This window comes from Poecilia mexicana, unplaced genomic scaffold, assembly GCF_051168715.1.
Source record: "Poecilia mexicana isolate PSO_F unplaced genomic scaffold, ASM5116871v1 scaffold_15, whole genome shotgun sequence".
NCBI lineage: Eukaryota > Metazoa > Chordata > Actinopteri > Cyprinodontiformes > Poeciliidae > Poecilia > Poecilia mexicana.
In genome coordinates, this window is record NW_028263384.1 from 30,599,348 (window position 1) to 30,615,631 (window position 16,284).

At 48.5% G+C, this 16,284-nt stretch overlaps 1 protein-coding gene across 1 annotated transcript; it reads left to right on the forward strand.

Moving 5' to 3' along the window:
* The first annotated feature begins 12,792 nt into the window (after nucleotides 1–12,792).
* Nucleotides 12,793–16,249, forward strand: vsx1 (visual system homeobox 1 homolog, chx10-like). Its single transcript, XM_088013390.1, has 4 exons — nucleotides 12,793–13,244; nucleotides 13,320–13,395; nucleotides 14,018–14,141; nucleotides 15,226–16,249. Exons 1-4 carry the CDS (start codon nucleotides 12,821–12,823, stop codon nucleotides 15,796–15,798), a joined length of 1,197 nt encoding a protein of 398 aa, XP_087869516.1. The 5' UTR covers nucleotides 12,793–12,820; the 3' UTR covers nucleotides 15,799–16,249.
* Nucleotides 16,250–16,284: the final 35 nt, after the last annotated feature.

Consider the following 16,284-nt stretch of genomic DNA (forward strand, 5'->3'; position numbering starts at 1 on the left):
CTGGTTCCTACTGGTTCCTACTGGTTCCTACTGGTTCCACTGGTTCCACTGGTTCCTACTGGTTCTACTGGTTCCTACTGGTTCCTACTGGTTCTACTGGTTCCTACTGGTTCTACTGGTTCCTACTGGTTCTACTGGTTCCCACTGGTTCCTACTAGTTCCTACTGGTTCTACTGGTTCCTACTGGTGGCTACTGGTTCCTACTGGTTCCTACTGGTTCTACTGGTTCCTACTGGTTCTACTGGTTCCTACTGGTGGCTACTGGTTCCTACTGGTTCTACTGGTTCCACTGGTTCCTACTGGTTCCTACTGGTGACTACTGGTTCCACTGGTTCCACTGGTTCCTACTGGTTCTACTGGTTCCACTGGTTCCTACTGGTTCCTACTGGTGACTACTGGTTCTACTGGTTCCTACTGGTTCTACTGATTCCCACTGGTTCCTACTGGTTCTACTGGTTCCTACTGGTTCTACTGGTTCCTACTGGTTCTACTGGTTCCCACTGGTTCCTACTAGTTCCTACTGGTTCTACTGGTTCCTACTGGTGGCTACTGGTTCCTACTGGTTCCTACTGGTTCTACTGGTTCCTACTGGTTCTACTGGTTCCTACTGGTGGCTACTGGTTCCTACTGGTTCTACTGGTTCCACTGGTTCCTACTGGTTCCTACTGGTGACTACTGGTTCTACTGGTTCCTACTGGTTCTACTGATTCCCACTGGTTCCTACTGGTTCTACTGGTTCCTACTGGTTCCTACTGGTTCTACTGGTGGCTACTGGTTCCTACTGGTTCCTACTGGTTCTACTGGTTCCTACTGGTGGCTACTGGTTCCTACTGGTTCCTACTGGTTCCACTGGTTCCTACTGGTTCCTACTGGTGACTACTGGTTCTACTGATTCCTACTGGTTCTACTGATTCCCACTGGTTCCTACTGGTGACGACTGGTTTCTACTGGTGACTACTGGTTCCTACTGGTTTCTACTGGTTCCTACTGGTTCTACTGATTCCTACTGGTTCTACTGATTCCCACTGGTTTCTACTGGTGACTACTGGTTCCTACTGGTTTCTACTGGTTCCTACTGGTTCCTACTGGTTCTACTGGTTCCTACTGGTGACTACTGGTTCCTACTGGTGGCTACTGGTTCCTACTGGTTCCTACTGGTGGCTACTGGTGGCTACTGGTGGCTACTGGTCGCTACTGGTTTCTACTGGTTTCTACTGGTTCTACTGGTTCCTACTGGTTTCTACTGGTTCTACTGGTTCCTACTGGTTCTACTGGTTCCTACTGGTTCCTACTGGTGGCTACTGGTGGCTACTGGTTCCTACTGGTGGCTACTGGTTCCTACTGGTTTCTACTGGTTTCTACTGGTTCTACTGGTTCCTACTGGTTCCTACTGGTTCTACTGGTTCCTACTGGTTCCTACTGGTGGCTACTGGTTCCTACTGGTGACTACTGGGGACTACTGGTTCACCTGGTGACTACTGGTTCCTACTGGTGGCTACTGGTGGCTACTGGTTCCTACTGGTTTCTACTGGTTCTACTGGTTCTACTGGTTCCTACTGGTTCCTACTGGTGGCTACTGGTGGCTACTGGTTCCTACTGGTTCCTACTGGTTTCTACTGGTTCTACTGGTTCTACTGGTTCCTACTGGTTCTACTGGTTCCTACTGGTTCCTACTGGTTCCTACTGGTGGCTACTGGTGGCTACTGGTTCCTACTGGTGGCTACTGGTTCCTACTGGTTTCTACTGGTTCTACTGGTTCTACTGGTTCCTACTGGTTCCTACTGGTTCTACTGGTTCCTATTGGTTCCTACTGGTGGCTACTGGTTCCTACTGGTGACTACTGGGGACTACTGGTTCACCTGGTGACTACTGGTTCCTACTGGTTCTACTGGTTCCTACTGGTTCCTACTGGTTCTACTGGTTCCTACTGGTTCTACTGGTTCCACTGGTTCCTACTGGTTCCTACTGGTTCTACTGGTTCCTACTGGTTCCTACTGGTTTCTACTGGTTCCTACTGGTTCTACTGGTTCCTACTGGTTCCTACTGGTTCCTACTGGTGGCTACTGGTTCCTACTGGTGGCTACTGGTTCCTACTGGTGGCTACTGGTTCCTACTGGTTTCTACTGGTTCTACTGGTTCCTACTGGTTCCACTGGTTCCTACTGGTTCCTACTGGTTCCTACTGGTGGCTACTGGTTCCTACTGGTTTCTACTGGTTCTACTGATTCTACTGGTAGCTACTGGTTCCTTTACTCTCTTGCTCTCGATGAAGGCGGACGCTTTTTCCCTCTGCTCCCTCCCTGCCCATGTCTGCCCTGCTTGCTCTGCTTTTGTCCTGTCTTTTTTCCTATATTTCTATATTTTTGGAGCCTTTCTTTGCACATCCTTCAAATCTACAAATTATGGATCTGGTCAACCGATCTCTCAATGCAATTGATCAAATTTTCTTGACGAGAAGTCTGGGCACAGGAGAGCCTCTTGCCCTGCAGGGACACACCCGGCGGGATTCACCTGGATTTATTCATGATAACAGGATTTCTGCTGTTTGGAGCTTGTAGATTCCTGGATTATCGACAAATTTGTGACGGACTTGGCCGAACTAGCGAACACTCAGACTGTTGGTGTGGACAGAGACGAGGACTCTAAAACTCACTAACAGAATGGAGTCGATCTTGGAGAAGTTGGTAGTTTTGGCTCAGTGGAACGGCCAAACTAATTTGGATGATTGGGAACTGAGACGTATCAGAGAGACTTTAGTGAAGATTGATATTTATAATCTTCCCGACCTAAGACATTCTGTTTCTGAACTGGCTTTCCCCGTGTGGCCTTGGAAGGGCTGCATATTTCATAAGATAGGTAAACATAACGCTCCTTCCCTCCTCACCCCATCCTGTATCCATGCAGCTGTGGAGCTGAGCGCTCCCAAGGACATTCCTGGATAACATCTTATTGGACTTCTGCTGTGAGGCTGACCAACGAGGTTTCATGGCCCTTTGACGTCACCACCTTCACTCATGTCTTTGTTTTGCCCTTTGTTTTGTCTGAATGTTGCCATTTGCCCTAATGTGTCCTTTCCTCTTTTTCCTTTTGTTTGTTTGTATTTCTTTTTCACTCGTGTAAAGCACTTTGAATGGCCTTGTTGCTGAAAATGTGCTATATAAATAAAATTACCTTACCTTACTGGTGGGTCCTGGTGGCTACTGGTTCCTACTGGTGGAGTGGGCTGTCTCCACACAGCGGTCAAGGTTTCATCGGTTTTCTAGAAGCTGATCAGACACATTAAACCGGAAGAAGAGAAACTCCAGATGAACTAAAAACCTGAAACTAAAATTATCCATAATCTCAGGAGTCAAATTTTGCACCAGATTAAGATTAAAAATATAATAAAGAATAAACCAGCCCTTCAAACCTCCTGGTGGCTCCGCCCCCTCATTAACTCATTAATCTACAGGAGCCAATCAGATCCTTGATGTTTTGCTGACAGCCTGAAGGCTCAGCTTCATCACCTCCTCCTCCTCCTCCTCCTCCTCGCTGTGCCTGTCATGGCCGCCGTAAGCCTCTAATGGCTGTTTATCAGTTAATGGCGGCTCTGACCTTAATGGTTCTGTAATCTGCTGCTGCTTTTCATTTCATCACTCTGATGGTTCAGCAGAACAAAAGCTGAGTGGTTCCTAATCGGCCGCAGATTTACACACAGATCACTGAGACGCCGATCACACGCCGTCTCCATGGCGACGCAAGCAGCCGTGGAACGTCTGGGGAAAGTGGGCCGGGCCGGTTCTGGTCTGCAGACCTCGGCTGGTTGCCTTGGTGACCCACCTGATCTCTGGGAGGAAGACGATCCACTCAAACATCCGACCTGCTGACAGGAAGTGGGTTGGTTCTGCTCATGCGGGTTCGGACCGGCTCCTCCGGCAGAACCACGCAATGAGCACGCGGCGGTAAGTGGGTCATGTGACCATCAGCGGGATTATTAGGACTAATGGAGGATTTCTGCTGCCATAATTCAGCTTCATAACTGCAGGAAGACGCGGCTGGATTAGACATCTGGACCGAACTGCTTCACTTCTGATCCTGATTAGGATGAGAACGATTATCATCTGGAGGAACACGGCAGGCTGCTGCAGCACCTACAGCCTGCTGCTGCAGCACCTACAGCCTGCTGCTGCAGCACCTACAGCCTGCTGCTGCAGCACCTACAGCCTGCTGCTGCAGCACCTACAGCCTGCTGCTGCAGCATCAACATGGCTGCTGCTGCAGCAGGCCGATCACCTGACTCAGGTCTACTGGAGCATCGGGATCAGAACTGGAACTCTGGTTTAACCTCAACCAGCAGCCAGCTGCCTGGGCTCGGTGCTGCAGTACATCGGGGTCATGGTGGCGTGTCCTGCAGCCTCCACCAGCCGCTGCAGCAGCGCCCCTCCCTGATTGATGTTATTGGATTAGTTACATCGCCCTCAACATGATTGTGGCTCAGAAATGAAATTAAAATGTGTGTTGAATGGGATTTTCCAGGAAAGTCCTGTAAAAACCACGACGGTAATAAGGAATGACTAATTCTCCTAAAGTCGATTAAACACCATCTCATCCCAGGAAGACGTGCTTGGATTAGGCCACATTAGGACGAAGATTAAACTGTTTTCATCAGCTCTGTTATTATTCTGCAGCATGTTCCTGTCCAGAGATTAACTGCTCCAAAAACAACCCATTAGAAACAGATTACTGGAGAGCGGCCCCCAGGGGCCGCAGGGGGCTGTAGGGCGGTGGGCCCCCTGCAGCCCCCTGAGGCCCCCTGTGGCCCCCTGCAGTCCCCTGAAGCGCCCTGTGGCCCCCTGATGCCCCCCTCAGCCCCCTGTGGCCCCCTCATCCCCCTGAGGCCCCTGTGGCCCCCTGAGGCCCTCAGAGAGATGCCTGTTGACCGGCGGATGCTGCAGCGTCTCAGCGTCTCTAAACAGCCGATCCATTTTCATCCAGCTTGTTTCAGACAAGGCCCGCAGCATGCCTGAACAGAACCGCTGCCTTCCATTATATAATGATGCAATATAATAATATTAATGGGATAATTTAATGCAATTTTCTTTATTTGATGCACCCTGACTCTGCGGCTAATCTGAAGGCTTTGTTTAAAAATGATTGAAAAATGAAAGGAGTCCGAGCGGCTAATCCTCCACCGAGGTCAGACAGACAGGAGGAGGAGGAGGAGGAGGAGGACCCTCTTCCTCCTCCTCCTCTGAGCCTCAACAGCTCCTCAGAATCACAAGCTGCCGTTATTAAACGTCAAACAGAAGCAAACCTGGGACACTGTGCTTGTGTGTGTGTGTGTGTGTGTGTGTGTGTGTGTGTGTGTGTGTGTGTGTGTAAGTCAGTCCATGAACTCTGACCCAGATCGCCCATCCAAGGTGTTTTCCAGGAGCTGCAGCCGACTGGAGACTCGCAGCAGGAACCGATCCAGACCGACTTTCTGCTCTGACTGTTGATAGAACAGCTCATTCCTTGCAGCTAACCGCTAACAGCTAATCACTGATCACTGTTGATCAAAAAGCAGCTAACCAACCCCTGTATTGAGGCCTTAGTTTTCATGCTGGTGGTCGCAGGTTCGATTCCCAGCCTGGTGACATTTGCCGCATGTCTTCCCCCTCTCTCATTACCCTCTTTCCTGTCGAACTACTTTCAAATAAAGGCCACTAGAGCCATAAAACCTTAAAAAAAAAAGTAGCTAACCGCTAATGGCTGCCAATCAGTTACAGATTCTCCATATACCAGGTAGCCACCAAATCTTGTTAGCAGAAATCCATGTTCAACATCCTGAACCAACAGTATGAACAGACACAGTCTGCCAGGAATCAATGGTGTTTCCAGCTGCATGGGCCCCATCTGGGACAGAATGGGTCCCATCGGGGGCAGAGGGTTCTGCTTTGACCAGTCTGATCAGGTTTTCTTCCCAGCGATCTGCAGCTGAACTCTGCAGACACTCAGCAGTAGAAACACGCCGCACTCCATGTGAGAGCTCGGCATTCTGGGAGATTATGAGCCTGTGGAAGCTGTGCAGGAGGCAGGTTCACTGAGACGGGAACAGTGACGATTCATTTTGGTTCACTCCCAACAAAATGGCGGCCAACGCCAGACATGCAGGTTTTCTTCCAGCCTAATTTGTTCCTTTACTGAAGTTTCATTGACCTCATGATGTTACTGATCCTGAATCTGTCACCTGATCGGACCGGAAGCAGCAGGTCGGGTCAGGAGGGAAAACACGGTTCGGCTGAGACCAGGCCAGGGATCAGCAGAATGGCTTTCTGGGTAATTTTATGTATCTAAAAACGTTTTAATCAGGGGAAGTGGAGCTGCAGGCTGGTTCTGCTGTGGTGGGCCAGGTTCTTCCGGACCGGACCGGACCAGACCGGCTGGCCCCTGATGAAGAGATGAATCTGACAATCAGGAACATATTGTGTTTAAGTCCATCTGATGAATCTGACGGTTTAATCCGGGCCGTCAGAACCGCCCTGGATTACATATTGTCCATCTTCCCGCCGCCCAGAATCTCATTTCGGAGCCGAATTGTTCAATCTGCTGCTCACATGTTGGAGAGCCGATCAGGTCCAATCAAACGCCACGAGGGATTAAAGTGGGCCGGTTCTGGTTCTGAGAGGCCACCGCTCCATTCCGGGGTTCCTCTTGGTCCCCCAGCAACAGTTTGGGTTATTATGGTCTGCGTGGGAGGGCAACCACAATGTTGTGGCGCTACCATGGTTACCAAAGGACGTTACCACTCAACCACTTTCTCCTACTGCTCTCCAGAGACGATGAAGATCAGTGAACACCTGGATGACCCCTCACCTGGATGACCCCTCACCTGGCCCACAGTGGACCCTGAGGCCCCGGCAAAGTTCTGACCCGCAGTAATCTGGTTCTGGATCAGACGGAACCATCTGGTGTTCTGATCTTTTATTAAAGCGAGTCGATGAACGGCGGCTTAGGATCAACAGAGCGGCAGCAGCGAGGAGGAGGCCGCGCTCTGATTGGAGGATTAGAGCAGGAGCTTCCAGCAGCTGCAGATGTTCTGCTCGACCCAGATGAAAAGTTCTGGGATGAGCCCGGCCCAAATGGCCCACAGAACCGCTACTTCCTCCTGACAACCAACAGAGGTCCTGAAGAAGACAGGCCTCTGGTCTGGTTCTGTTCTGAAGTTCTACCGGGTCCTCCGGTAATGAGGTTTTCATAGAAAGCTGTTCTGTTCATCATGCTGGTACCGGTACTGGTTCTGGTCCTATAGACAGAATCCGGCCTCCAGCCGTTTTCCTTCTGACTGGGAGCCGTTATGCAGCACCACCTTAAATACGCTGCAGCTCCACCTTAAATACGCTGCAGCGTCACATTAAACCCACTAATCCAAAAACAACATTTTCCCTCATGGGGACCAAGAAAATGTCTCCATAACCCCACATTGTAGACAGATATAGGTTCCCATAAGGATATGAAAACTTGGTACACACAGACAGACACTCACACACACACACCTACACACACACACACACACACACACACACACACACACACACACACACGGACACAGACATATACGCAGCTTTTCTCTATCTATGAAATCCTCCACATCTGGAGCATCAATGTTAACATGTGGGGTTTGTATCAGCCAGGACTGTGACATCATTTCCTGTGTCATCTTGTAGCATGCTACCTGAACCAGACTCCCAACAGGAACCAGCACCAGAACCAGATGTTTTCTGGGTCCTGGTTTGATGCGGAGCTGGGAAACCTGCTAACATGAGGAAAAAGTTCTGGAACAACAGAACCAGTTCTGAACCAGTTTTTTTATTTCTAGGTTCCTGCTGTTCGCAGAGCACTGTGCCTTTAAGACTGCGCTGTCCCTTTAAGACGGCGCTGTGCCTTTAAGACGGCGCTGTGCCTTTAAAACTGCTGTGCCTTTAAAACGGCTGTGCCTTTAAAACGATGCTGTCCCTTTAAGACGGCGCTGTGCCTTTAAGACGGCACTGTGCCTTTAAAACGGCTGTGCCTTTAAAACGGTGCTGTGCCTTTAAGACGGCTGTGCCTTTAAAACGGCGCTGTGCCTTTAAGATGGCGCTGTCCCTTTAAGACGGCGCTGTCCCTTTAAGACGGCGCTGTCCCTTTAAGACTGCGCTGTCCCTTTAAGACGGCGCTGTCCCTTTAAGACTGCGCTGTCCCTTTAAGACGGCGCTGTCCCTTTAAGACTGCGCTGTCCCTTTAAGACGGCGCTGTGCCTTTAAAACGGCCTGCCTATTTGCTGCTGTTTGACGGATCTTCCCGCTGATTAAGGTGCGCTCTGATTGGCTGCCTCCCTGCAGCTCATCCACTCGCAGATAACCAGGATTTCACTGATTAAAAATAATCTCAACAGTTTATTTTAAGCAGAAATAAATCTCAGCTGACATCATCAGAAAGAAAAAGGAGAACAGAGACGGATTAAAAACATCAGCCTCAAATTTGCTTTAATTATCTCTGATAAGCAGATTCCTCCAAACTAATTGCTTTTTAAACCCGCTGACCATTTTTACCTTCTTCCACGCAGACACACACGGAGCTGCCAGCCTGCCAGTCAATCCCCAGGGATTAAACTGCAACTTGGCCCTAATTTTGTCCGACTTTCACCAGGAGGAGAAGCAACAATCAGCCGGTTTCCTCCAGTAGGAGGTCAGCGGCTCATGTTAGCCTGCTAGCCCGTTAGCTCACCACACAACATTTAGGATCAATATGCTCACTTTAAACACAGTGTGATGTCATTCATGTTTTATTTGGTTTAGTCAGCGGAAAAATGTTTTTCCATCTGTATTATTTTAATTATCTTTCAATTTTATTTTAAAAAGCCACAGGTGTTCTGGGTGTGGTTTCAGGAAAAGCGTTAGCCTAGCAGGAAGTGGATGAATTAACTCCACCCACCAACAGCTAACAGATTTCTAGGAACTGCTAACATTTGGTTAGGACTTACAACTTTCTGATATCTAATTAAAGTTGATATCTAGTTAGCACTAACCGCTAACATCAAGCTAATGCTAACAATTAACGGTTATCTAACTATTACTAAAGGCTAATTGTTGTTGCCAGTTAGCTAATCATGCTAAATGCTGAGCCTCTGATTGGTCCAGAGCCAGTCTGTGTGTGGTTTTTATTTGACAAATTAAAGTTTTTACGGTTTAATTTGGCCAAACTGACCAAATAAAAACAAAATCTGGTTCGTTTTGGTTCCTGCTGCTGTAAATTCTGAGTCTCTGCAGATGATTATTGATCGGTGGAGTTGATCAGAGGAGCAGATTAGTAAGCAGAACATCAGATGAAGAGTCTGGATTAAATCAATACTGTGGATTACCTTCATATGACGGAGCAGATTGATTGATTATAATCTTCAGATTATTTCTGATCTTTTCATCCACTCTTCATCTCCATCATCATCATCATCATCATCGTTTCTCTTTGACCTTCTGTAATTAATGTGCAGACGTCAGGGGTCAGAGGTCACCGCTGTAATCTGCATGTAGCATCAACTCAATAATTCTGGACAGATTCAAGGCCTGAGCCGGGTCCAAACGGGTCAGGATGGTTCTGAATATGGACACATCTGGACCCATCTGGACCCATCCAGGTCTGGTTGTGACCCAGTCCAAAAAACTACTCAGGACAGAAATGTGCTGAGGGCTTTTGGGTCGGAACCAGGACTGGACCTCAGAGGAAATGTTAGCTGTTCTCCAGGCCATGATGCTGCCACCATCGTGCTTCACTGAGGGTCCGGTTTGAAGGCCCAGCACAACCTCAGAGGTTCTGGAAGGAGAGCAGAGACGGGTTTCCACCAGAAGGTCCAACAATGAGCAGCAGCTGGTCGTCATAGAGACGGGACCCTGATGGTTCTGATGCACCCAGTCCATCAGAACCATCCAGTCAGCTGCTGTTCTGGTCCATTGTTCTGTTTCCCACCAGCAACAGTAACAACAGTCCCCCCACCCCTTTACCCTAACCCTTTACCCCCATCCCTATACCCCCATCCCTTTACCCCCACCCTTTACCCCCATCCCTTTACCCCCCACCCTAACCCCTTACCCCCATCCCTTTACCCTAACCCTTTACCCCCATCCCTTTACCCCCATCCCTTTACCCCCCATCCCTTTACCCCCACCCTTTACCCCCATCCCTTTACCCCCATCCCTTTACCCCCCACCCTAACCCCCCACCCCTTTCCCCCTCCCTTACCCCCAACCCTTTGCCCCTCACCCCGTACCCCCACCCCTTACCCTTCACCCTTTACCCCCCACCCTAACCCCTTACCCCTTACCCCCCACCCTTTACCCCCCACCCTAACTCCCCACCCCTTTCCCCCTCCCTTACCCCCAACCCTTTGTCCCTCACCCCGTACCCCCACCCCTTACCCTTCACCCTTTACCCCCACCCTTTACCCCCATCCCTTTACCCCCCATCCCTTTACCCCTCACCCTTTACCCCTCACCCTTTACCCCCCACCCCCACCCCCATCCCGCCTCCCCTTCATGTCCCACTAATTATTCATAAATTCACATTTATGCTAATAGATTAACCTCATTCAGAGAGTAAAACGGCTCCAGGATTAAAGTGGTTCAATTAAAGTCTGGAGGTCTGGACCAGGTCCGGACCAGCACACGTGCCCTTACTGTCCCCCCTCCCCCCTGCCAGCCCCCCCAGTAATCTTTAAAGGTTCTATCCAGACACACTGGAAGCTCTAATGGCCAATGATTAAAACTGTCTGACCCGGTTCTTAACCGGACCTGCAGCCGTTCGTCTCCAGAGACCTGGACCCGGCTCAGAGGGGCCTGGGTCAGGGGTCAGGGGTCATGGGTGGGGCCTTCAGAGGAGCCATCCAGAGTGACAGTGAGCACCAGGCCGGTTCTGATGGCCCGGTCCACTCTGGAAATCTTCCCAGTTCTGGAGACGTTTCAGACTCTGGATCTGCTGAGGATGCGGTTGGCAGAACCTCAGGTCCAGTTTGGACCGAGCCTCCTGGTGTCAGATGAACTGAAGAACCGATTCTGGACGATCCGGACCACCCCAACAGAACCAGGTTCTGGCTGGTACCACCGGACCTCATCATCATCATCATCACCTCCAGATGAGGAAGATCCATCATTAGAGAAAAAGAAATGGATCTGCAGGTTTGTGCTGGTTATTGGTTATTGATTAGGGTTATTGGTTATTGATGACGCTGGATGAACCAGGAAGGAAATATTTTACATTTGATTTTTAATCAAAACCAAACTTTTAATAAAACTTGAATTCTAATCATTAATATTTTAGGAAATTTGCATTTTAAAAATTACCGTTTTAAATATTCAGAAATATAAATGAGGTCTAGTTTCAGAAATAAAATTATTTTTAATAATTAAAAATATCTATAAGTGTTTTGATTGATCTTCCTCAGTTGTTTGACAATATTTAGATTTGATTAATTTAATCTGTCATTTATTAATTTTAACGTAGTTTTTTTACTCATTGTTAATTTTGTTGGAAATAACAAATTGAATTATTGGTTTATTATCATTATTATTATTAGTAAACATGTCTTTAGGATAATTTTTTCATATTTAGAACTGAGTTTTAATTCATTTATTGCATTAATGTGTCTGAAGATGATGAAGTTAAAATAAGAAGTGTGTGTGTGTGTGTGTGTGTGTGTGTGTGTGTGTGTGTGTGTGTGTGTGTGTGTGTGTGTTTGCTCTGTCTCTGTTGCTCCTTATGAGGTCCAGAGGAACCCAAAGTCCTTCTGCTGTCATTCATTCATTCATTCATTCATTCATTCACACTGATGGTGATGAGCTACTGCATAGTAGCCACAGCCTGACCAGGCAGGTGGAGCGGGGATGGAACCACCACCCCAGCCTACTGCGCCGCCCTCAATGAAATGAATAACAAAGCCGTTTTCATGATGTTAGTAAATATTGATGCATTTATATTTCAGTTTCCAGGATCATTTCAAGTCAGGATGTTGGATTTATCTGGACTTTTCTCACTCAGAAATGACAAACAAATAAATAAATATAGAAATAAATTAATATTTAATCTTAAATTGATCTGATATAATCTGAAGATGATTGCACCTGTTGGTAATCTAGATGTTCCTGCCTTCATGGGGCGTTTTATAGATGAACTTCCTGTCCTCCTGTCTCTCTGTCCTCCTGTCTCTCTGTCCTCCTGTCTCTCTGTCCTCCTGTCTCTCTGTCCTCCTGTCTCTCTGTCCTCCTGTCTTTCTGTCCTCCTGTCTCTGTCCTCCTGTCTTTCTGTCCTCCTGTCTCTCTGTCCTCCTGTCTCTCTGTCCTCCTGTCTCTCTGTCCTCCTGTCTTTCTGTCCTCCTGTCTTTCTGTCCTCCTGTCTTTCTGTCCTCCTGTCTCTCCGTCTCTTGTTCCAGAATCTGAACCTTGCTTCTTCATTTCTTTTTGTTTCTGATTCTGTTAAAGGTTTTAAACTTTGACCTCACCTGGCTCTAGGATGTGGTTGCCATGGTAACTCCTGCAGCTCGGTGACGCCACAGGGAGAAGATGAAGAGGAGATCTGGGTCTGATCAAAGATCAACAAACTAAACCTTCCTCCTCCTCCTCTTCCTCCGGTCAGTAAATCCAGATCGGATTGGAGGGAAATTGGTGGCAATTAATCCTCTGGGATTGAGAGGAGACCCCCCCCCCTCCTCCTGCCCACCCCGCTGGTTCTGGCTCCTGATTGGCTGCCGCCGCGGACCCGGGGGCCCGGGGCCGCATAAATTCCCCCCACCGGGTCCAGGTCCCGTTTTTCGACCTTCATCCCTCCTCTTCCTCAGCATGACCGGCCGGGAGGAGCTCAGCGAGGACAAGCCCAGGGTGCGGATGCTCTCCCCGGGGTTCGGCATCGACAAGGCCCGGCTGCACGGCTCCGGGTTCCGGTCCAAAGGCTTCGCCATCACCGACCTGCTGGGTCTGGAATCAGACCTGGCGGCGCGGCAGCAGCCCGCCGGGCCGCCGGGCTCCGGACCGCCCGCCTCGGGCTCCGGGACCGCCGCGGAGCCTCCGGGCCCGGCCGGCGGCCTCGGCGGCTTCTCGTTCCCGGGCGGGTCGCTGCCGCTCGGCCTCGGCTTCCTGTGCAGCCTGGCGGCGCAGCAGCCCGCCGGGGCGCCGTGCTTCCTGCCGGGACACCTGCCGCTGCTGCAGGCGCGGCCAGACGGGCACTACATGCAGAACCTGGAGGCCCAGCGGGACCAGTACTCCGGTACGGACCGGTCCGGTTCTGGAGTGGCCCATTTCCACCGCGGTCTGGTTCTGATGTTCTGGTTCTGTTGTGCAGATGAAGAATGTCTGTCGGACCGAAACGACTCGAAAAGCTCCGGAAACTCCCAGAAGAGGAAGAAGAGGAGACACCGGTGAGGAAGATCTTCACCCGGAAACAAGTTTGAAAAATAACAGAAATTAGACAAATTTAAAATATTAAATTGTAAGATTTATTTTTCCTCTGAATCTGCGGCTCGGTTCCGATATACGCAGCAGCTCCGGGACTTTGAGCTGATTTAGAAATTACTGACGAAAATAAAAAAAAACAAACAGAAAATATTAAATGAAACGAAATTTGATTTTTATTAATTAAATTCTGATGGACCAGAACCGGTTTCTAATTACTGACAACAAGTAAATCCTGATTGACTTTATCGAATTATAAATCAATAACAATGAATAAATTCTAGTTTGGTAATTAATAAATACGTTTGGTTCAAACAGATTTATTTTAATTTACTCAGAAAAACATCAAAATAAAAACATCTGGCGTTTTAAATGGATTTTCTCTCAATAAATCACTTTACCCATCAGAGAGAATTAATTTAAGGCATTAAAGATTAAATAATTAGCTACAAATATAATAATAATAATAATTACTATTATTATTATTATTGTTAAAGCAGCAGCATTAAACCATGTGAACAGAACTGGTTCCGGTTCTGAAAGTGCAGCTCAGCTAATGCCGACCTGATTCCTCTTCCTCTTCCTCAGCACCGTCTTCACCTCCCACCAGCTGGAGGAGCTGGAGAAGGCCTTTCATGAGGCCCACTATCCGGACGTCTACGCCCGGGAGATGCTGGCCATGAAGACGGAGCTGCCGGAGGACCGGATCCAGGTGAGCCTGGGGTCCGGTTCGGTGGGTTCCGTTCGGTTCTGATGTGTGCATAAAGAGGAGGTCCACAGAACCGAGGACAGTGTTTTGTTTGTGTGAACTTATTTATTTTCTGTTCTCCTTTTAGATTCAGTAATAATATAATCACTAATCTTTATTAAATAAATGTATTATTACCTTTTGTGTATAAAATATATGAACTAAAATAAAACAATGTGACACATATTCATAAATTATTTAGGTGTTTAAAATAATGCACACATTAATTTATTTGTTAGTCATTCATAAGAATTTATCATTGATAAAAAAATTTATTATTTATGATAATATACTCATTTTAATTGAATAAAGTCTTTATATATTTATATTTACATTAAAATACAGAAACTAAAATAAAACAAAATGATATTCATCAATTATTTAATTCTCAAATGTATAAAAAATATTACACAAACATCTATTCAATCAATACTTTATTATAGCTTATTAATAATCGTTATATTATAATATTTGTTACGTCCAAAAAGGGCGCAACATATTTGAGGAACGGAGGCAAGAAAGAGGGTCCAAAATGATTTTATTTAAAACTTTTATCTTTTCTTTTGCTTCAGCTGCTTTGCAAAAGAGAGACAGTTAAACACCCTCAGTCCAAAACAAGAGAAAAATAAAAGTATTAACAGAAAGTTGGACCTGGTGAGCCGATCCAAAAGAACAAAACGGTACAGCAGGGAGCCGACCCGGTACCGGGCCGCCGGAGCCCCCACTGGTACGGAACCTACTGCAAAAGAAAGACCGAAAACAGGAGAACCGGTCCCACCAGGCCAACATTACACCGAAAAGCAAACAAACTAAGGCGAACAGAAACACCGATAGGCGGGACGGAGGTGAGCTGCGGCTGAACCGCGTGGAGGAGGAGCGGCGGGCGGGGCTCAGGACAGAACCCAGCGGACCGACAGCCACGACCAAAAATAAGAAATGACCCAAACTTCAAAATATATTAAACAAAAAGTCATTCTACTAAAGTCCACATGCTGTGGTTCTGTCTGTCCTGACCCGGTCCACATGCTGTGGTTCTGCTGGTGTCCAGGTGTGGTTCCAGAACCGGCGGGCGAAGTGGCGGAAGCGTGAGAAGTGCTGGGGCCGCAGCAGCGTCATGGCGGAGTACGGTCTGTACGGCGCCATGGTCCGCCACTCCATCCCGCTGCCGGAGTCCATCCTCAACTCGGCCAAGAACGGCATGATGGGTTCCTGCGCCCCCTGGCTGCTCGGTGAGCCGCATGCACGTCAGTGCCACGCACACGCACACCGGCAGCAATGCACACGCGCTCACTCACAGCGCCCCCTGCTGGCCGCCTCCCGTTCTGACCTGATCTGGTCTGGCTCCGCCCCCTCAGGTATGCACAAGAAGTCCCTGGAGATGGCCAAGAAATGCTCCAGCCCGCCGCCGCCCGATCCGTTCTGCGACGCTCCGGAGCGGCGCGCCGAGGGGGCGGGGCTTCTGGAGGGGGAGGAGACAGAGGAAGAAGAGGAGGAGGAGGAAGAGGCCATCGACCTATCCAGCTCTGCCAAACAGTCGCAGCAGGAAGAGGGCGGGGCCTCTCCAAGGACCACGCCCTCGCCTCAGCAGGAGAGCAGCGGCGAATCAGAGGAACACAGCTGAAGGTGGGCGGGGCCTGCTCTGACTGGCTGATGGGAACTGCAATCTGATTGGCTCTTCCTTCATGAGGAAGCATCATCTGTTGCCATGCAAACCTGCTGCATTAAGGCGGAGTTTATTTATGTGGCAAGTGGAGCAGGGCAGCCCCACCCACCCGGGAACCAATCAGAGAGGAGTGGGCGGAGCTAGAGGAAAGGCTGAAGGTTCTGCAGAACCTGGAGAACTTCACTGGACCGGGTCAGACTCCAGAACTCCAGGATCTGTTTGGTTCTTTTCCCCGTTTCCATCTGTGTTGGGTGGAAACTTCCTGTCTGTTCATCCATGTGTTTGGAGATCAGAATGTAAAATACAAACTATAGTTACTGTTTATGGTTGTTGTTGTTATTATTATTACTAAATGTCTGCACAGCCATTGGTCACCAGAGTGAAAAATAAAAATAAGATATTTTTGGAGCATCTGAGACTTTGTGTCATAAATCATGATGAAAA

Bases quoted from the DNA above. Each gene is read 5' to 3' on its own strand.
- vsx1 (XM_088013390.1), top strand. From the start codon at position 12,821: ATGACCGGCCGGGAGGAGCTCAGCGAGGACAAGCCCAGGGTGCGGATG. The intron at 13,245-13,319 runs GTACGGACCGGT...TCTGTTGTGCAG, and splicing joins CCAGCGGGACCAGTACTCCG to ATGAAGAATGTCTGTCGGAC. The intron at 14,142-15,225 runs GTGAGCCTGGGG...GCTGGTGTCCAG, and splicing joins TGCCGGAGGACCGGATCCAG to GTGTGGTTCCAGAACCGGCG.